This window comes from Drosophila pseudoobscura, chromosome X, assembly GCF_009870125.1.
Source record: "Drosophila pseudoobscura strain MV-25-SWS-2005 chromosome X, UCI_Dpse_MV25, whole genome shotgun sequence".
NCBI classification, from domain to species: Eukaryota; Metazoa; Arthropoda; class Insecta; order Diptera; family Drosophilidae; genus Drosophila; species Drosophila pseudoobscura.
Window position 1 is genome coordinate 61,051,723 of NC_046683.1, and position 21,864 is coordinate 61,073,586.

At 49.4% G+C, this 21,864-nt stretch overlaps 1 protein-coding gene and 1 long non-coding RNA gene across 4 annotated transcripts in view; one reads left to right on the forward strand and one right to left on the reverse strand.

Moving 5' to 3' along the window:
• Positions 1-21,864, reverse strand: part of LOC117184708 (uncharacterized) — a 72,095-nt gene that overhangs the window by 15,499 nt on the left and 34,732 nt on the right. Inside the window, exon 2 of one of the 2 annotated variants that reach the window (XR_004470131.1) lies at positions 19,991-20,100. The exons of the other annotated variant lie outside the window; for it this stretch is intronic. This is a non-coding gene — a long non-coding RNA (uncharacterized lncRNA). The remainder of the gene's footprint in view (positions 1-19,990; positions 20,101-21,864) is intronic. 2 annotated transcript variants of the gene reach the window in all.
• kni (knirps) lies at positions 452-4,235 on the forward strand. Of its 2 annotated transcripts, none has more exons than XM_001352966.4 (3): positions 452-938; positions 1,890-1,967; positions 2,090-4,235. In XM_001352966.4, the coding sequence occupies exons 2-3, from the start codon at positions 1,890-1,892 to the stop codon at positions 3,527-3,529; spliced, it is 1,518 nt and encodes a 505-aa protein (XP_001353002.4). In that variant the 5' UTR covers positions 452-938; the 3' UTR covers positions 3,530-4,235. The 2 variants fall into 2 exon arrangements, with proteins under 2 accessions (XP_001353002.4, XP_015044077.2); XM_015188591.2 differs by lacking the exon at positions 452-938 and adding an exon at positions 1,600-1,795.

A 21,864-nucleotide genomic window follows, 5' to 3' on the forward strand; every position in this document is an offset into this window, starting at 1 on the left:
GAGTGGAAGTGGAGTGTCTCTTTAATAAATAACCGAATAACGAATAATATCAGAGCAATGCAAATGGAGCTCCCACCAAAACCAGAGAGAGAGAGAGCGAGAGAGCGAGCGAGCGGAGAGAGAAACGGTTCATTCACAGGGCCCGCAGCTAACAGCAGAGCCTTAGCAGTGGCTTAGCAGTGGCTTAACAGCGACTGAACAGCGGCTTAACATTTCACTCAATCGACCAGCCAGCGCGACTGTATATGTGTGTGTGTGTGTGCGTGTTTCGATTGCTCTCCGGATGTTCCGCTCTCGATCTCCGCTTTGCGCTGTGCTGGTGGTGTGGCTGTGGCGTGGCTGTGGTGGTTGTGCGATCGTGATTTATCAGAGAGCGAGTGAGAGAGAAACGGGTAAACTCCACTGCTCATCAAAGTGTGCTCCGTGTGCTCCGTTTTGTGGCTGTGTGCGTGTACATAAGGCTGAAGAGTTTGGGCCAGTAGGGGCGACACGACACACAGAAATGCTTCTTGCCAGAGACGGGTTTAAGCCAGAAATCAGTCGCAGCTAGTGGCCCGAAGAGTCAGTTACAGAGATACTACACACCGAAAGAGTAGACCAGAGACCAGAGCGCGTTACGTAGTGGAGTTGAGTTGAGTGCCTCTCGAAAATCGTTGTCGAATTCTCCAATTCTCGAATTCTCGAATGTTGTGTGTATTTTTTGAACCCATGATAAAGTGCTAACCCAAACCAAATCGGAGAAATATCCAAAAAGGAAAAACTCATCTCAGTGAAAAACAAAAAAAAAACGAAAAACGAAAAAGTGGAAAAAAGTGCTTACGCCCACACGTGCAATTAAAAAGTCATAATAAAAGGCACACACCGTTCCAGAGCCAAATAAAAATCCAGCAACAGCAACAACAACTGCAACCAGGCAACACAACAACAACAAAATAAAGGTAAGTTTTCACAGTTGCAGATCTTTTGGGAATGAACGGAGAGAGTGTGTGTGCGAGAGAGAGATGGAAATCGAATTCAATTCACGTTTTTTTTGTTGTTTTTGTTTTGCTGTGCTTTGTGCTCGGGTCGCGGCCGTCGGCAAAGCAGATTTTTATGATCTCTTCGCTGCACTACTTTGATTTTTTACAGTTTCGCGCGAAAAACCTTTCCACATTTCCTTCTTCGTTTTTTTTTTTTTTTTGGCACACACAGAACAGAATTTTCATATTTTCGGTTTATCTTCGTTTTTTCTTCTTCTTTTGGCATTCTTTTTGTTGACTTGCGAAATGTGTTTTTATGGCCAGACGTCAAGGTCTGGACGTCGGGGGAGTGCTGCATTTTTTTAAGGGAAACGTAATGGAAATTGCACAGGGCCCGGTACTGACCCGGTAATGACTTCATCTATAAAAAAATAAAAACAGATACTGTATCTGAGAGGGAGGAAAAGCCGCCTGCTACCTGGGTTTTATGGCCGAACAGCGCGAAAAAATGAAAAAAAAGAAAAACTCTGAAAGATGAACGCATAGGGTTGCATAATCCGGCAGCTTAAGTTTTTTGCCTGTCGTAAAAAAATGCCATTCGGTGCCTTCGAGGATCGCATCCGAACGGATCGACTCGACTCGGCTCGGCTCGGCTGTGATCGTTTTCTGTACTATAAATGTCCTGCGCCGTGAAGAGAGGGCATCAGTTGCTTAGCAGCATCCCAAACGAACAGATCGCAGCAGCAGCATCCTCTCTCTCTCAGAGAACACAAAATAAACGAAGATTTAACGAGAACCGAGTACAGAGAACCCCTGGCAAGATGGTGTTCAACTTGGTTAGTGTTCTGTTCGGAGAGCGACCTCAATGTGGATTACCAGTGGATTAAACCCTTACTAACGCAGAACCCTTACGCTCTCTCCTAATTGCAGATGAACCAGACATGCAAAGTGTGCGGCGAACCGGCGGCTGGCTTCCATTTTGGCGCCTTCACCTGCGAGGGCTGCAAGGTAAGTGCCTATCGAGCGACAAAAGTGAATGAATTGCTCTTCCTGCCGCCAAACTCCCTGTCGAGGCCACCACTAACCGAACACCATCCGCATCTCCTCTCTCCCTCTCTCTCTCCCCGCAGTCGTTCTTCGGCAGATCGTACAACAACATCAGCACCATCAGCGAGTGCAAGAACGACGGCAAGTGCGTCATTGACAAGAAGAACCGCACCACCTGCAAGGCCTGCCGCCTCCGCAAGTGCTACAACGTGGGCATGTCCAAGGGCGGCTCGCGGTACGGCCGCCGCTCCAACTGGTTCAAGATCCACTGCCTGCTGCAGGAGCACGAGCAGGCGGCCGCCGCGGCCGGCAAGGTCCAGTCCGCTGGCGGAGTCACCTCCTCGCCCGTGGGCTCCCCGCACACCCCCGGATTCGGGGACATGGCCGCAGCCGCCGCCCATCTGCACCACCAGCACCAGCAGCACCAGCAGCAGCAGCAGGCCCAGCAGCAGCAGCAGCGCCACCCACACATGCCCCTGCTCGGGTACCCCAGCTACCTGGGCGAGCCCTTCGGCGCCCGCCATCCGGCCGATGCCGCTGCCGCAGCAGCCCTGCCCTTCTTCAGCATGATGGCCACCCCCCAGTCGGCCTTCCAGCTGCCCCCCCATCTGCTCTTCCCCGGCTACCACGCCAGCGCGGCGGCTGCAGCGGCCGCGGATGCCGCCTACCGCCAGGAGATGTACAAGCACCGCCAGAGCGTCGACTCGGCCGGATCGGTGGAGTCGCACAGCCGCTATACACCGCCCAGTGTGGCGGCAGTGCCCTCGCCCCCAGCCCCCGTTCGCCCTCAGACGCCCATCGATGTGTGCCTGCAGGAGGAGGATGTCCAGTCCGTGCACAGCCACCAGAGCCACCACAGCCAGCACAGCCACCACAGCCAGCAGAGCCACCAGAGCCAGCAGAGCCATCAGAGCCACCACAGCCAGACGATGCACCACCCAATCGCCATCCGGGCCACCCCCACCGCCCAGCTGTCGGTGAGCCACCACTCGTCGCACCACTCCAGCCCCATTCCCATGGGCAAGTCGCAGAGCAGCAGCCCCCTCAGCTTTGCCGCCAAAATGCAGTCCCTGTCGCCCGTCTCCGTCTGCTCCATCGGCGGAGAGACCGCAGTGCACCATCAGCAGCATCAGCAGCAGCAGGAGCAGCCCGCTGTCCCAGCAGCAGCTGCCCAGGACGGACCCATGGACCTCAGCATGAAGACGTCGCGCAGCTCCGTGCACAGCTTCAACGACAGCGACGCCTGCAGCCTGCAGGACGAGCAGGAGCAGGCGCCGCGCCGCAAGTTCTACCAGCTGGAGGCCGAGTGCAGCACCGCCAGCAGCAGCAGCAGCTCCATCGCCACCAACACCTCCTCCTCCTCCTCGTCCGACCACGAGGCCGTCAAGCGGCAGAAGCTGGGCGGCGGCCAGGAGGCGGTGGTGTCGTCTCCCTTTGGGGCAGCCACAGCGGCGGCACGCAGCGGCTTTGCGGTGGCCCACAATGCGGCCAGTGCGATGCGGGGTATCTTTGTGTGCGTCTAAGCGGATCGCTGGATCGTTGGATCGATAGAGCACGGTGGGAGGAGCTCCAGTAACCCTCTCCCTCCCTCCCCCCCAACCCCCCAACCACTTGTTGTTGATTTTTTAGTGTATTTTTTTTTTTGTTAAATGTTAATTTCATTTGCGGGCCTCACTCGCACACACGAGAGACAGAGAGACAGGGATGGCGATAGACTGGTTTGCTGGAAAGAGACAGCCAGATAGTTGCATCGCACTCTCTCTCTCACACACACACACACGTACACGTACACCTATTGAGAGCTCAAATCCAAAAATTATTTTTACAGAAAGAGCAAAAGTACCACCCCCCCGTCCCCCGTCCCCTGTCCCCCCCCGATTCCCACCACACGAACAGAAATTGTATATATTGTATCTTTGTATCTTCATTTTTTTTTTTTAATAGCATATAAGAGTTATAGATAGATAAGATATGCATAGATATCATCCAATCCAATCCATTCTCCACTCCATTGCATTCCAAAAACAACAAAAAATCGTGCGCAAAAGTAGTGAAAAATCCCACCCTGAAAAAAAAAACAAACCGCTAGAAATTTGTACATAGAAATTTGTCAACCTTAAGGCTCGATCTTAATTTGTGCTAAGTAATCTTTTTTTTTCTATTAATTATTATTGTAATTTGTAGTCTTAGTTACTATATACATACACACATGTCTATATAGATTGGCTTTTAAATTTATGCAAAAGAAAGAAATAAAAATTATTATGAAAATTTACACAGAAATTTGTTTCACATTTATTTTGGGGGGCGCAGGAAAAGTGGTATAAGTTCCATTAAAAGTATCTATAGATACGCCTCTCCTTGGCATCTTAGATACAGTTCGAATTCTGAACAAAAACACATCTTTCTATGGACAATGCTCGTCTCATAATTAAGATGTTGTCGTAGCACCCAAGAGGAGAACTTTCGATGCCCCTTTTCGATATAGTATATGTATGGCTGTCAGGCCCCTGTCCATGGCTATCTATCGGATGTATCTGCAGCCGAGTCTGTGCTTTGGCCACCGCACATTCTTAGGATCAAAGCTAATAAATTACTTTGGTATTCAGCCACCATTCTTGTTTCAATATCAGTTCTACTCCAAACATACATACATATATCTGATCGAGCGACCGATCGAGCGGTGTCTTTACTCTAAACACGGGCCAAAAACAGGGGCGTGGCCTGTCTGTCAGTGGCAACACCAAGCCGCAAGCGAATGCTTTGGCATAAATTCAATCAACATTTTGCTGCAAGTCGATCGAGGGATCGACCGATGCCCGATGGCCGATAATAAAACCGATATAGCAGGCCGTTAAGTGCCTGCCTTTGTGGCTGTCCCCCTGTCCGATGTCCGCTGTCCATTGCAATCGATGGATTGCTGTAAATTATAAATGCCACAAATGTTACGCACAGATATTTGTCGTCCGCCTCTACGGCCGGGGCCTTCTACTATTTGATATGCTGTGGTCATGAGCATTAGGCCTATGGGTCGGGTCGGTGTCGGCGTCGATGTCGGTGTCGGCTTGGCCATCCCTAGAGCAGAGCAGAGAACTGGCGGACGACCGACCACCCGACCACGTGCTGCTTCAAATAATAAACTTTATATTAACACATACAAAAGTCATACGCCTCGTTGATGGCCAGAATTTTAATCACTTAATTAGGGAGTCACCGTCAGTGGCAGAGCGGCAGAGCCACAGCCAGAAGCAGGGCCCAAAACTTTGTTTATGGCCCGACGGACCCGACTGCCCCGTTAAGTGGATCCAATCCGGCGTTGAATGATGAATGAGGCAACGCGCAGCTAGGCCCAGGACTCTCTCGGAGTTGGGTGTATCTCTGGGATGTCTTGGATGCAAAATCGGGCGCATTAAACCGACTCTCTGCTCTTCGGGCCATGTCAGAAATGTTGACGCCTTAACGGATGACAATAAACCATCCAAAACAGTCCAGGGGGGGAGCAGGCACATATCATCAATATGCATAATGGGGCACCACCAGGTCTGGGGGCGGAGGCGGAGGCGGAGGCAGGCAGCGCACGCCATTGTGCGTTCAACCGCCGACGATCCACATTCCGACGTGTGTTTTGTCGTCATTGTTTCTAAATTTATTTTTATAGTTTATTAAACAGTCATAGTAAACAAAAACTGAAGGAAAATAAATAAATAAAAATGTTTTAGGCCCCAGGCAAAGCGGGCATTAAACTTTTCCAAATCAACGAAATGGGGCTATAAATGTGAAGGATTTATGCTTGAGATAGGTGACATTATCCCGAATCGAGGGACAGAGAGGATATGCCCAGAATCTTCGTCTATTTGGATCACAGACCATTTAAAAATCTCGCATCTTACATTCAAGTTCGTTGTCCAAGTCTTTGGTTTTGGTCTTTGAGCCATCAAATGTAATAAAAGTCTCTGGACCAAGCCCCCATCCGGGGCTAAGTCCGATTTCAGGGCTACACTCGTATCGATATCATTCGTCAAGTATCATTCGTATCTGTGGCGCCCCGTTCCCTGGTCTCTGAGCTGTGGGCTCCCCCACCTGTCTGTCTGTGGCTGAAAAAGTGGTTCATTTGTCTCATCATCGCGATCGGCCCCCAATCTCTCTCCAATCAAAAAGCCATTTAGACAAACGAAAAAGAGAAAACCGTAGTGTGGGGGGGAGGGGTTTCGATCGAAACAAAAAGTATAACATTTCAAAATTTTATTGACTGTCAAAAAGGCAGGCGGGCCGATGGCCAGGCGCCACATCGATGGCCCAATGGCTGGCAGACAAGCGGGCTAGAGGATCATATTACCAGCGATGCTCGTGGATGGCGCCAAGAGCCCATGAAGAACGCTTTCCAGAGATGCTTTATGGATGGGTGAGAGGAGATCCAAGCGGTGATTCGATGTGTCTGTGGCCGTCTGTGGCTGTCTGTGAGGTGCATTACTAATAGAGGAGTTCCGAGGCGAAGTCTAGAGACAAAGACAACAGACTTGGACGGCGACTGAGCACATCTTTAAAAATAGTTCAAGAGTCGAAGCACCTGCAACAGCAACGGCAGCAACGGCAGCAGCATTCGCTTTTTAATTATTTATCACCGTTCGCAATGCTAATGCTAATGTTCTTTCAGCTTTCAAATGAATGCATGCAAAGCATATATCGTATATCTCCCACAGAGGAGACGTAAGAACATGTTTATTAAATTAAATAATTGCAGGCCCCCCCCTTGGAGTGGCATTCGAAATTTGCATTTTAAGAACTGACAATGGAATGGAAGAAACAATATACGGCTCGTACCACATTGAAAGACTCGTAGAAATATAATGGCAAATATTATTATTGACACATTATAATGGAAACATGTTTATGCAAAAATTTGCATGAAATTTGTTCGCTGAAAGGCAAGACGTCATCCCCATCTCCCCATCGCCCCATCCCCATCGCCCCATCCCCATGTCCCCATCCCCATCTCCCCATCGCCAGCTTCCAGCTCCTATCTCTGTCCGGTAGCGGCCTTAATTACTTCGAGAGACTTCTCGACTCCACAAATCACTGGCAAATAGTCAAAACAAACTATGGCATGTGTCAAGCGAATGGGAGATCATTAGAGCTAGGAAAGGGTTCTACTCCCGCTCTCCCAGCAGCCATCTTACGTGCATTTGTTATACCCAAAAGATATCCCAAGTATCCATCGGTTGACGGACAATTCCATTGTTCTTCCAGCAAGACATTAACCCACTTAAGGCCGCTCGAAAGCCACTCGAAAGCCGCTCGAAAGCAACAACAGAGCAAATCACATAGCACATGGCATTCCCGCCAATATCTGGGTCTCATCTTTATTGATTTTCGATTCCTGCCGCCACAGCCACACAGCCACCTTTAACCCCTCTCTCTCTCTGGAGGCGCTTGGCTCACACGAGATCCGAAAGCTGGTGGACGCCAAAAGGGATTCCTCGAGTCGAGGCTCTGGTCCGTAGCTGGCGCTGGTAATTAGTGATCTGGTGCACTTGATATGCACCTTAATTTAAACATTTCGTACACACCCAGCCGGGGCACGCATTTGCGGAGGCCTCGTCCATTTGGGGGCCCTTCTTGGACTCCTCCGAGTCTCCCTCTCTCTGGGGTCTCTCCCTGGACAAGTTCTGCGTGTAGCGCATGCCGTTCGCTTGTTCTGTGTTGGCCTTTTGTTGCGGCTCATTCCCATTCCCATTCCCATTGCCTTGCCCCATGCCCCATGCCCCATCGCCATTCCCCTTGCCATTCCCCTTGCCATTCCCCTTGCCCTTCTCTCGCGCGCCGTGTTCTCGTTTAAACGTTTATTTAACTTAAACGAACTTTGCGTGTCGATTAAAGTGCTGCGATTAAGGTACGACCTGATCCGGTCTGGTCGTCTCTCTTGTGGTTCTCCGGTATCTGTTTCGTTCATTCGTTCATTCGGATATTCCTGTGTGTGCATTCGGAATGGGTATATCAGTGGGAGAGTGTCGACTGATGGATGGCCCTTGCCTTGGCATTCCCCCCCCAAAACATGGCAAAGATATGCCTTGAAATGTTTCCCCTAAACCCAAGCAGAAAACATTCATTCAACACTGCTAGTTCTAGGGTAATCTGTGGGTCGATCCATGGCCATTTGCAGGTCTTTCTTGTGCACTTCAGAGGCGCATGCGTGTCCAGTGAACTTACAGGTCAGGCATACGCATGCCAACGATAAAGCAGCACCATCCTCCGCATCCTCCGCGTCCTCCGCGCCCTCCTCTGCCTCCTTCATCATCGCCATCCCGATCATCGTAATGATCGGGATGACCTAACCCCAAGAACCAGAGAACCAGAGAACCCGAGAAACCGAGAACCAGACACTGTTACAGCTGCATAAATCCTTTCGTGGACTTTCTCTCTGGGGCCCCGATCTCTGTGGCTGCTTCTTTACGACAAATTTGCCCATTGTTCTGTTTTGGTTGCTTGATGATGTCCTTTTGTCTTCGCTTACGGTGTGTGCTGTGTGTGTTTGGCCCCCGACAGCGAATACGGAGGAGAGGAGACCGCACACCGTACACCGCACACCGCACACCGCAATCCACAATATTAATTTGTGCATCCAGCACCTCAAACATTTACGAGGACAAAACGCCTAACGAACTCCATCGCCACACCACACTCTCCAGCTCTGAACAAAAATCAACTCTCGATTGTGGTCTGTTCTGTTCTGTTCGGGCCTGGCCCGAGAGGAGAGGAGAGGAGATCCTTATCGGGCTCATGGGCCCTGTATCTGGTTGCCTGATTATTGGTTGTTGTTGCTGCTGTTGCTGTTGTTGCTGGTTTTTAGTGCCTTGTCTTATCTTGTTACCCTTATTTATTTTTTTGAAAAACGAAATTAGATTTAAAGGCCTCACGCAGGCCTCCCTCCGCTCTGGCCGCTCTGGCCGCTCTCACAAGTGATTTTGATAGCTCGTAAAGAAGTCAAAAAGTCACAAAAATTTCTTCTTTTTTTAGTGGGAAAACCCACGATCCAGCGATCAGTAGATCGACCACCGCAGCAGGAGCTGCTCCTCCTCCTCAGTCTCCTCATACTCCTCATCCTTCGGCTCCTTCTCCTCCCTTTTCATCGATGGATGGATGGAGAATTTATGTTACAGCTCGTTAAATTAGTCTAATGGGGCAAAGCCAGCTGTCCAGCTGAAAAATCCCCTCCTGCGTCCATGTGGTGGAAAGGGTTGACATCATTAGGACAGATCTCTTCTATGTGGCTCTAGAGCTGTGGCCGTGGCTCTCCTCTGTGCTCCGATTGCAACGTGTGCGACCCAGCCCGGCCCTCGTTCCTGTTCTCGTTCTATCCACAGCATCCAGCATCCAGCTTCAGCTTCAGCTTCCACTTCAGCAGCCAGCAATCACCTGAGCTGACACTTAAAGCTTCTTCAGCAGCTCGCAACACTTATGCGAACGGTTCGGTCTGTGGTCTCTGGTCTCCGAACCACGGTCTCCCCTCTCCAGGCCCCGGTCTCGCCGGTCTCCGGTCTCTCGGTTATTGTATGGTTAACTGATATGCTTAGTGCACGTATTAACCCAAAACCCAGAGCTTGCTCCGAATGGAAGCTCCACACTCTGCACTCCACACTCAATCGCTTGGGCTGCTGCAGTTGCTGCTGGAGCAGTGTCACTGTCAATGTCATTTTAGTTGCCAGACCAAAGACCCAGACCCAGACCCAGACCGAGACCCAGACCCCCGAGCAAAGACCCAGAGTCAGGCCGAGAGTCAGAGAGACTCCTCGGAGGCAGAGCCACAGGCAGGCCATGGCCATGCACTTGGCTCGAGTCTTCTTTTTTGCAGAAAAGATCGTGTGATCCATTACCAAACGTGCGCGATCGTTTGCGCCTGTGTTTAGTGATATTTATACTCTCGAAAAAGGCCCAACGATACCCTCGTGCGAGTCGTTGGGTCTGTGACAAACTCCCAGATGGATGGAAAGTGCCATTTACCAATGGATTTGGATTCCACCTACTTGCAGGGCATTTTCTGTTCGTTTTGCTGTCGATGATCGGGTTTTCCCTTGCCCTTTTCCCTGGTTTACGTTATTTTCCTCGTATTTCTTCACAACTCTTGGGCATTGCACCTTCTACGTTTTTGCATTGACATTTGGTAAATATTGCCAAGGCTTTGGCTCTGCCAGCCATTGAGGAGGTGGGCCCCCATGAGCTCGAGTCTGACGTGACTCCATAACTCCGTGGATCCATGGCTCAGGGGCACATGGGCACATGGCGGCTGGTGACTTGATTTGATTTTCCATACAGAGAGTTTTTCGTGTGCCTTCCTTCTGCATACGATATGCAAGCCACTCAATCAAGCCGCCTTTCGGTTCCAGCTTGTTTGTCTAGCGCACTTCTCTCACACCATCCATCCATCCAGCCAGCCATCCAACCATCCATCCATCGATGGTGGAATGGAGTGTGGACTGTGGAGTGGGGGGGGGGGGGTTGGGATACCTGTTGAAAGGGAAGCGTCCCACAGCATCCTCCACTATCCACACCATCCACACTATCCTCACATTCTAATTAACTGCTCTAGCTGGGCAGCACACGGCCAACACAGCCCAGAGAATGCAGAGCAGGGCATCCCATTCCATTCTATCCCATTCCATCGCATCGCATCGCATCGTTTTGTTTGCTGGCTTTTAAGTTCTTTAGCGTTCGCGTTCGCGTCTCTTTTGACCAGTTTTATGACACTCAAAGAGTGACCGACGAACGACGAGACGCACAATGAACTCCTTTCATGGCCTTGTTAGGCGGGTTGGGATGGGCCTTTGCTCTCCTAAGCAGCCTGTTTGCACAACATGATCGCTGGCCCAGAGGTCGGCTTATTAGAACGGCTCTAGAGGTCTCTCTATCTCTCTGTCTCTCTTCCTGGGTGTTGCATTGTTTGCCCGGACACACATTTTGAAAAAAAAAAGGATGCGGAGGACAGAGGAGCTCGTGACAAGAGCACACACACACACACACACACAGAGAGAGAGAAAAGAGTTTTCCCCGAGTCGATCCTCAGTATTCCTGCAGATTTCACGTTAGTCACGATCGCCCTCACGCCCCCATCTCCGATCGATCTCTGGCGGCTTCGGCGGCAACGGCGGCTTCGGCGGTCAGTTGTGAGGAGAAACCCTTTTCGGGGCGAGTATTTGACAAATGCAAACAGTTTTCCATCTCCTTTTGGCTTGTTATTAGAACACTTTTCCCAAAAGGCCACTTAGGCACGAACCCCCGACCACCGACCACAATCCCAACTGCATTTCCATCTGCATCGCATCTGAGAGGCATCTCTCATCTCTCATCTCCATCGCCATCCCCATCTCCATCTCATCTACCAGAGACCTGCCATTTGGCTATGATGTAATATGGCTTTTTGACTTTTGTAGACATGATAAAATACAAAACGTTCCGTTGCGTTGCGTTCCATCGCGTTGCGTGGCTGTTATATTGGCTAATGGCCGCGGCCTTTTAGACCATTTGAGAGTGGAGTCAGTGGACGTCAGAGTCAGAGTCAGAGTCGGACGCGGTCTCCGACGTCGGGCAGAGGTGTCAGAGAATCGACTTCAATGAATGGCCCCGCTTTCGGAGGCGGCTGCAGATCAAAGGGGTTCTTGTTCTGGTTCTCAGTCTCCTCGGACGGGCCTCGTCTCTTTATTGACCATGGTCCAAGAGTGCATCATGTCTGTTGTGTCTGTGCATTTGTTGTTGCTGTTAGTGCTGCTTGAGATACATTGGGGCAAGTGCTGGCCAGCCTAGCCTTGTCTCTCCCTCTCCTTCTCCCTCTTTGGCAATTGCAATTGCTCTCTGCACTCTGGTAATGCCACAAGGTAAAACTCATTTGCATAATTCAAGCCGCAGATCCGCAAATCCGCAGAGCCGCAGTTGACAAACTCCGAGATACTCTACTCGCGGAAGGGAGCACGGTCCGAAATCAGTTCAAACTTCGACGAAAGCCGGGCCTCGAATGACATATTTATGGACCCTCCAAAGCCCTCCAAAGCCCTCCAAAGCCCCAACCGACTGACTGGCGAGCCGCGCCCTTAGCCATTGCGTTGTGGTGTCTGCTCTGGGCCTTGTCTAGAAGTTGGCCAATCCATCATTTGGCCATCATTTGTATGCAGGGATGTGCCCCGTGACATGTGCTTTATATATAATTTAGAGTTTAAGAGCTGCTGCCTGCCGCTGACTGCCGCTGACTGCCGCTGCCTGCTACTGTTGCAAGTTGCTGGTCCGTGCCTCGATGCGTGCCTTGGTAATGTGCCAATAAATGTGGCAGTGGCAGTGGCTCCACTTCGCTCTTTCGCTGGAATCGCTTTCGACTCATTTCCGCAATCAAGCCTCTGCTCGGGGGGGCAGGGGGCTGGGGGGCAGGGGCCAACATTCGGGGCATGCGGTTCGTTCGGTTAAATGGCATCCTAGTTTTATGTCCAGGCCATTATCAATGGGATCACAAATATCGAAAGCATTTAAACAGGTGCAAAAATCAGTAGCCAAAGTAGTCGTCGATACTCGATATCTTTTATATCGAACAGAACACAGAACACACCCGACAGATATGCCATTTGTTGTTGCTGCCTGTTGCTGTTGTTGCAGCCACTGTTTTGTGTTGCAGCTTTGTGTGTCTCCGTCTCCGTCTCTGTCTCCCTGTGGCCTGTGAAATGCGTGCAACGCGAGAATCGAAGCGAAAACAGCAGACCGACGACCGAAGACCGAAGACCGAAGAGACATCGAAACAATGAGAAGCTGCTACCGGTGCTCCTCACTTACAAGGCAATTAAATGCCAGGCATAACAATCTTTTTTTTCTTTTCTTCTTTTTTTCTTTTTAGGGGCTAACCCTAAAGAGCGCTTTCCAATGATCTCTCGAGCCGAGCCAGAGATGGGGCCGTGACACGAGACCCGTGAAGAGAGCAAAAACGATGCGATAGATATTCCTGGAAGACTTTAGATCCCAGAGAGCATCGATATTATCCTTGTTTAAGGCCTGCCCCTGCGTGAGTCGTGCCCCTGGTGTCTCCCCACCGACTTGCTGCTGCTCCTCTGTCCTCCTTCGGGGGGATCTTATCAAATGCCGTCTATCGGTTTCACATTGCCATTTGACAAACACACAAATTAAAAACGATTTAAGAAAGTAAAACGTTTTGGCCCCCGCGTGGAGTGTGAATGGGAACAGAGCCCCAGGCTGTTTGGATCGTTGGCAACCAATCCCCCCTCCCCCCCCACACTGCACTGTCTATCCATCCGTCCCACCCCCCCCACCTGCACCCACACCCGCACTCAATGTTAATTAGCCCACGGCCCAGGCGCCAGTCTACTACCAGACGGACAGTCGACCGACGGACGGAGAGACGGACCGCCAGTCGGACAGTAGCAAAACATTTTGTTGTCGTCGCTTTGTGTACAATTAAAACGTGATCAGGGAGGCCCTCTGGTCTGTGGACGACAGGCGGCGCAGCTACAAATTTGTCGAACACGCAAAATGGTCTTCCAGGCCGTGTAAATGCGTGGCCCCGCCGCCATCCCCATCCCTATCCCAACCTCCTTGGGCCCAAAATTGTATTGCATTTGGTTTTGTTTTCCCTCGATTCGTCCACTCGAATCGATTCCCAGACATGGCCCTAAAACGAGAACTAGTTTTGCATACATAAGCGAGGCCCTGTCTGCACTACTTCCCTTCTGGGGGGATACAGATGGACTAGACCCCGGTGTGTGCTCCACAAACCAGAGAGAGACGACGACGACGACGACGGACCGAGACGAGTGGCGTCAGTGTTAGAGCCATGTTTATGAATTGCTAAACGGCAATGCAGAGATCCAGAGACGGGGGCCAGAGAGAGCCTCCAGGGTTGGACGTTACGAAACCCTCGCGAAGGATACCTTTTAGTGCCGGGTTTCCCTGACAAATCCTCGATTTTTCTGATGGGACAGCCACTTGTCACACGGCCAGCCAGCCTGTCCATATTCTTTATTAGCTTTTTATTGCCACCAATATTTGTGTTAGGGAAAGACAGAGAGCCCTAGACGATCGACCAAATGTCACCACATCCGGCCCGAAGAACAGGGCCTGAACAGGGCCTGAACTGGAATTAGTATTCTAAGTCAACGGCAGCGACTGGCAGCGACCGGCAACGACAGCAGGCATTTCCATGATGATGACTTGACCATGGTCTAAGGGGTACGCTGGGTCTATGATGGGGTAACAAACGACGACAAGAAGCAACAAAAAAACAGAAAACACAACGTAAAAAAAGAGTGCCAACAGTTGTTCAACAAATGCGTTGCACTTGCCCCGTTGCCTCCGGGGTACGATCGATCGCTGCCCCTGCCCCTGCCACTGCCACTGCCCTGCCCCTGCTTTGATTTCGTATGCGTATCATTAATATTTCCATGGCCTTTACCATCGTTCCATTCATTCATTCATTCTTTCATTCATTCCACTCCATTCATATGCACTCGTGCGAGTGCACCTTCAATAAATTTATGGCCATTGACAATCAGTTAAGACAATCGGATATCTAGGGTAATAATTTCTAATTGTGGGGACACTCTGTTCTGCAAACACACACACACAGCTGTTGGGACCCCTCCTCAGACAATGAGAAGAGGATGCGGCACAGAGTTTTTCTTTCTCCACGAAAGGAAGTCCCAACCCAGGCAGATGGGGGGGGGGCCTGGAGCTGGGGCTGGCTTCCGGCTGGCACATGTGGCAAGGAGAATTCTGAGAAAAAGGATTACCGAATGACAGATTGGTTCCAAAAGACTGGCCGGCCAAGTGCTTTAGCCTCTTGTTGTGTCTTGGAGGTTATCCAACCAATTTGTTCTTTTGCCTGCTGTTGTGTCTGTGCGATGTGGAAAATTATTCCGGCCTTGACAGCAAATCTGCTTGGAAAATTTCGTATTGAAAAACATGGAAAATTAACCCAGAAAAGTTTCGCCAAACAATAAGACAAAAGAATACGTCGCAGAGGGCCGCCACTCGGTTCGGTTCTGTTCTGTTCTCTTCTGTGGTCTGTTCTCTGTGTCATTCTCGACAGACGACAGTCGACAGTCCGTCCAAGAGTCATGCTCATGTGCTTAAGTTCAATGAGTCGAACGGTAGGCAGTAGTGCCTTGCCTCCGCTCCGACAGAAGTGTGCCACAACATATATATTTCGAGTGTGTGTGTTGCAACAACAGATAGCAGCAAGGTTTTTCCTATGCATTTATTAAACAACATTTCGGTAGCGGAAGGTCACTCGAAGAGGCATTAAGTCAGGCAACCAATTTCACCCACTAAAACCAGGCACACGACCAAAGAGCCGGTCCCCCCCCCCACCCCTCCCTTACCATACCCCCTCCACTGAATATCTTGAGAGAGCCCCCCTGGGCAGACGCCAATTACAAAGCTGGCTTTGGAGTCGGAGTCAGAGACGGAGACGGAGTTGTGTGATTTTCAGTGACACAGAAATTGAAACTGAAATTGTTCATTGTTCGAGTGTGCTCTGGTCGGAGAGCTCGTTAATGACCTGCTCTATCCAAACCCCCTCTATCCCCCCCCCCCTCTCTGTATTTCAGGGTTAAGTTGTCGGTGGGGAAGTTATTATTATTATTATTAAGTATTATTGTCGATGCTTCAGTAAGTTTTGTGCCAAAAAGCTCTACATTGAAAAATTATTATAGAAATTAATTGCCTTAAGCCGTGGCCTGCCCCGTCCCCACCCCCCCCTGCCCCAACCCCTTGGACCCATAATATTTGTCAAAGTTATTTTCAGAAATTGTCAGAGCGAATCGATCGCATCGGATCGGATCGGTTTGGATCGTCCAGCAGGCATTTGTGTTAAGGTAAAGGCCCCCCCCCCCACACACTGCCCCCTCTGCCCCCCACTGCCCCCTCTGCCCCCCACTGCCCCCTCTACGAGTTTTAACCACAACAAATTCCCTGACTAATCATTCGACAAAATGGAATGATATTCTACTTTTGATTTGCATTTATTTGCCTTTTTTGGGTCTTGTTTGTCCAAGTATTTGGCCAAGATCTCAAGGGGGCCCTCGAGGGGGGGGGGGGGGGCCTTCTTGTGCGTAAACGCGGTGGCTTTGGGGCAGGGCCTAAGCCGCCACTTGGCTTAAATATTTCAAAGAATAATATTGTTCTTTCTTCGTTTCGGGAGTTCTGCATAACTTTTGAGCTAATTTTTGGCTGCGGATCGAGGGGATGGCGGCGATGGAGGGGTTGGAGGGGTTGTCTTTCAATTAGAGCCAGAGACTCCCGAGTCTCTCTCGAGTGTGGGGGTCTCGTCTCCCTCTCGAGTGTGGGGGCTCCTCTGTGTCGCGTTGTGGACAATGAACCGCAATCACAAAGCCCCTGGGGTGGGGCGGGGGCGGGGGGGCGATGAATCACGTGGGTTCTACAGAAACGGGAATGGGCTGGGCTGGGCTGGGCTCTGACTCCGAATCGGAATCGGTATCTGAATCGATTTGCATTGTGCTCTACATAATAAATATTTGCATTACTTGAGTGGTTTTTTTTCTTCAGGAATTTCCGTATAAATATGGAATGGAATATGGCAGATGTGGGGGTACTCTGGGTACTCTATATAAATTTGTCTCTACTTTTTATGTGTAAAAAACCATTTCCCAGCAACAAATTTCAAATGCCTTCGAAAGACTCAAGCAACGAACTTCATTTCCAGGGAAAAAGGACAGAGACAGAGACAGAGGCCCAGAAGGGACACCGTGCTGTACAATTGTAAAACCACAAAAAAGTGTCAAGCTGGCGCCAGGGCAGTCGCTGAAAAAGGACCTCGAAGGACCACACACTCGAGCCCACGCACACGGTAGGTGCGAGCCGGACAAGTGATCTATTTAGGTTATTATGTCTTTATGTTTGGGACACAGCTGCAGGGAGCTGCAGGCCCGAATCGATCTCATTGTCTCGTTTTAGGGAACAGTAGGTGGTGGCCCAGGACCCCGAGAGCGGGAGAACGGCAGTGGAGTGAGAGCACAGGATGGCCAGAGGAATCCTTGAAGCATAAATCAAAACATAAGCTGAATCGCAGGGCATTATAAATCTTTTGGGGACAGACCAGTCGCTGCTACTTTGGCAATTGATTGTCTGTTGCTTTTCGCCTGCAAATCATATTTAGCCAAGAAGGCAGCCGGAAATCGCTCATAATTCAAAAAAGGAAATGCTCATATCCTTTCGTTGCGTGACATCTTTCTCCTTCGATTAATCTAACTTAAAGTTTGCTCACGCCCCGTACGTGATTTGAATGCGAGGGGCCCAGAGGCCCTCCCCGAGGGAGGCAGGGGCAGGCCAGCTACTTACAGGAGGAGATCCTTCCTGCCTCCTGCCCCTTGCCGTGACTTGTATCTTTATCTTTATTAAGAATTTCTCGGGTTTGATATCTTGATTTTATTCCCTGGGCAGGGCATTAATCATACGATATTCGTATGGCCCGAAACGGCACACATTTTGATTTGTTTTGTGTGGGGCTTGAGTTCTGTCGAGTTGTTCTCGAGTCGTGTTGCATGTTGCATGCCAATTATCCAACCTGGGCTACCCCTTTTTTGTGGACTCCCACAGCCACCCAACAAATTTCCAGCTATTCAGATCTCAAAATGTCATATACTTTCCATTGATTGCATAGAAGACCACACATGCCGCGATGCCGCCATGCCGCCATGCCACCATGCCACTCCCACATGTTGCCTCCTCCACAGCCCGCCACATCGGTCGCCTTTTGGCGACTCGCTGCTCGCTGCTCGTTTGTCTTTAGCACATGCCTCACAAATGTATGATTTAGACGTTTATTAAACTCTAAACAATGGGGGGATCCGAGCCCAGAGACACGGGGACAGCGATGGGTGGGGCGGGGCGGGGTGGGGCGGGGTGGGGCGGGGTGGGGCGGGGTGGGGCGGGGCCCTGCGGGGGAGAATGTGGGAATTCAAATGAAGACAACATTTCGACAAGTTTATTTACGTACACTCTAGGCCATGGTTAGCACCTTTTTCGGAGAGTCGGCTGAGAGCCGACAGAAGCTCAAAATCCAAAAGGAATTCCTAGGGAAATTCGGAGATCATAAAACAGGGTCACAGAGAGACAGAGAGACGTAGAGACGGAGAGACGAAGAGAACCATAAACATTTAGTTGGCTTGTATTACAGCATCCCTCCCCACTGCTCCTTGCAACGTGCAACCTACAACATCTCCTACATAGTACGGACAGAGAGAGGCCCCTGCCAAATTGTTTTTTAAAAGCACCATTTTTATTGCCACCCATCCACCGATAAGTGATCTCGCGACATTTTCGAATTTTAATAGGGTCTCCTCGGCTGCCCAGATCTCTCCTTACAAAGAGCATTTGTTTGTGGGGAGCACCGGGAGATCCTCCCCCCCCAGGTCTCCGGCGATCATTTGTCGTTGCGTTAATAAAATTGCATTGAGTCTGCATTTGAATTCGCTTTGGCGGTGGTCAAAGCTCTCAAGAGCTCTGCAGACCCCACTGTGGCCGGGGGCATTATTAATAATGCGGTGGTGGTGGGCAGAGGGGTCCAGGCTCAGCAGAGAGGTCACCTGGAAAAACGTTGCAAGAGAAATAAAACGGCCGACCATTTTTAATATGATTGTATGTCATCTTAAGCCCACAGCTAGAGAAGAAGCCCCAGCCAGAGAGAGATGGAGAGAGAGAGCGAGAGCCTCCTCTTTGGCCCTGCCCCACCCGCCCAGCCTTGCTGGACCTCGCTGGTCCATTCGTGTCTCAAATTATCAACGAGTGTCCGGGGATCCGGTCCTCTGTCGCGTCTCACAGTCCAATCCCCCATTGTGTGCTCTGCTGCTCGGCTGTGGTGTGGTGTGGTCTGCCCCCATGGCTGCCCCATGGGTGTCGAAGACAATTTTTCATGAGATGAGCATTCGGGGCAGTATCGTATCAGGTGTGCCCGTCCAGGCCCCGCGCCAGCCTCCTGGTAATGGGTTCGCCTAAATAGTTGGACATGAAGCAAACTTGTTGGCCAAGTGAAAATGGGTGATAATCCGTTTTGACAAATTTGCCTACACGGCATGCCTGCGGGTGTGGGGAGGGGGAGGGGTCACAGTTCAACTGCCAGAGGGAGAAATTTCCATAAAGAGAGAAAAAAAACATGGCCCAACATTAGACCTATCTTAACATCATAATCCATTGATGGCTTTCCCATCGATCGATCGATCCTCATGTGGCCACGATTTCGAGGCATCAGGTTTCCTCTCCACACATTGCTGGCATTTCATTTGAATAACTCAATAAGTGATTCGATTCGAGACTGCAAATGCATTTAATTAGTTAATAGCAATTGTCAGAGGGATCCAGTGAGATCCGGCTCCGGCTAGCAGATCTCCACAGCCTCCACAGTCGGCAGATCATCAGCAAAGTTCAATTTTAATATCTACTGCTGTCGTTGCTGTTGCCATTGTTGTTTATCGCGTAATGTTTGGAATTACCCAATGGGAATTGGCTCTGTGGCTGTGGCTGTGGCTGTGGCGACTAAACTAGTTTAGCAAATCACTTGGGCATGACTAAGTGCCATAAATGCATACAAAATTCCATATACTCGTGGCGCAGGCCCTGGCCGAGTCTGAGTCCGACTCTGAGTCTGATTTGTGAACCTTTTTCTGCCTGGCACCTGGAACCTGAGACAGTAGTAATCGTAATTCGTAATTTGTAATTTAGCAAAGATGATGCCGAACCCCCAAGCATATAATTACGGCAGGTCTAACATCTGCTAGATCTGCCAGATCTGCCAGATCTGCAGCTCTGGGCTGGCTCTCTCTACAGGTGTGAAATGATGCCAAATCATGCAAATCATTTGACTTTTTATAGTTCCAGACACACACACACACACATATGTATTAGCTGAGACTTTGCCGTACTTTTGTAACTTATTAATATTTTTCCCGCCAGCAACGGCGGCCGCACGTAATTTCTAAACTTACAATCGTCGTCGTTGGGTCTTGATTTCCGGCCCCGTCTCCGTGTGGCCGGCTGCTGCACCTCTCGTACACGTATCTCCAGCCTGCACACATTGTTTAACGTCATTCAGTGGCTGAAATATCAAGCGTGAGAAAATCTATTATTATCTATCTCAAACTGGCAGCAGCTTCAGGCATCCAGCACTCAGGCATTGGCTCTGTGGGGCTGGAAAGCGGAACTAGCGCCCGGTAGCACCCACGGCGGGGCGGGGGAGGGGGCAGATGGATCGCAGATCGGAGGGAGGGCCGGGCCAGAGACTCGACTCTGGGCAATGTGTGAGGTAATTGGGGGGGAATCTTTTGATACTGATTAGCGGGGGATTGGGTGCGGGGGGGGAGAATCAGAATCAAGTTTGTGTCTCAAGTCTTTTGATATGAAATCTTGGAATCAGGCAAAATCTGAATGAATCCCAAGAATGAGTCACATCCAAGGTTCTTCGTATAGGAAACACCCTTTTGCTGGGGGGCTGCAGGGGCTGCAGGGGGGGTTCACGGCATTGCATATCTTATAAATAGACATGTGAGTAAATTTATTAAATGGCAATGATCTCATTACAATTTAATGCCAATGCACAAACGTTTTTGCTGCAAAGAAAAAATTTAAATTAATTTCATTTAAAAACCACTTAGGCCCACCCCCAACACCACCAAGTGCCCCCACGAGCTCTTGACGCTATAGCCATGGGTATATCTATCTATACCTCTGGCTCTGGTCTCTGGCTCTGACTCTGGCTCTGACTCTGGGCTCTCTGACTCTGGGCTCTGGCTCTGTCTGAGGCTGAAGTTTCGAGCTCTTGGAAGTGACAAAGTGCGGCATGGCCAACTTGTTAGCATATGTTAATTAAAGCGGGCGAGCAAACACTGACACACACAGATCGAAAGCCGAGAGACGGCAATGGAGATGGAGATGGAGACTGCTGCCTGCTGCCAGTCTGGCTGGGCCCGATGGTGACTTATGGGCTTGGGGTCTTGAACCGCCGGCTCTGCGACTTCATTTTGAACGATCGATGCATAAAATGCCAATAACTGGAGGATTAGAGCTGGCACCACAAAGGCAGGCACCAGGAGCTGCCGACGGAAATGTCACTGCCAATCGGCCAATGCCAATTTCATTCACTTTACATTCAATATTCATTGGCTGTACTATTTTTCCATTTCACTGATTTTTGTAAGTTTTTTTTTGGTATTTTTTTCTGATTAATCAGTTCTACCTATTGTGTTATTTTTAGTATTTTATAAAATACATTGTTTTTATTTTGTAAGTTTTAAAGGCACTCAAAATCTAAGTATTTAGTATTTTTTTTAGTATTTGCAGGTGTTATGGAAATTCAAGTTCTACCTAAAGCGCAAACTATTGGGTTATTTTCAGTATTTTATAAAATATATTGTTTTTATTTTGCAAGTTTTAAAGGCACTCAAAATCTAAGTATTTGGTATTTTTTTTAGTATTTTCTGGTGTTATGGAAATTAAATTTCAAATTGTATTTGGAGGCAAAAGACGAAACATTCTATATTTTAAGTATTTTTTTTAGTATTTTCCAGTAATTTTTCTGGTATTTTTAAAATTGAAATGCAATTTCTACGCAAATATTAACATAGGCGAAAAAGAGTCAAACAATCCAAATATTCGGTATTTTGTAGTATTTTTTATAGTATTTTCTGGTATTTTTTACTTTTAACTGTAACCCTTAAGATGTTAAGCTTAATCTTTAATTTATTATTTTTTTCCCATGGTATTTTCTGGTATTTTGAAGTATTTGAATCAATTTGCACTCCTTTCAGTATGTTTTCTGGTATTATAATTACAATTGTTTATTTTTGTGACTCTGTGATTGCAA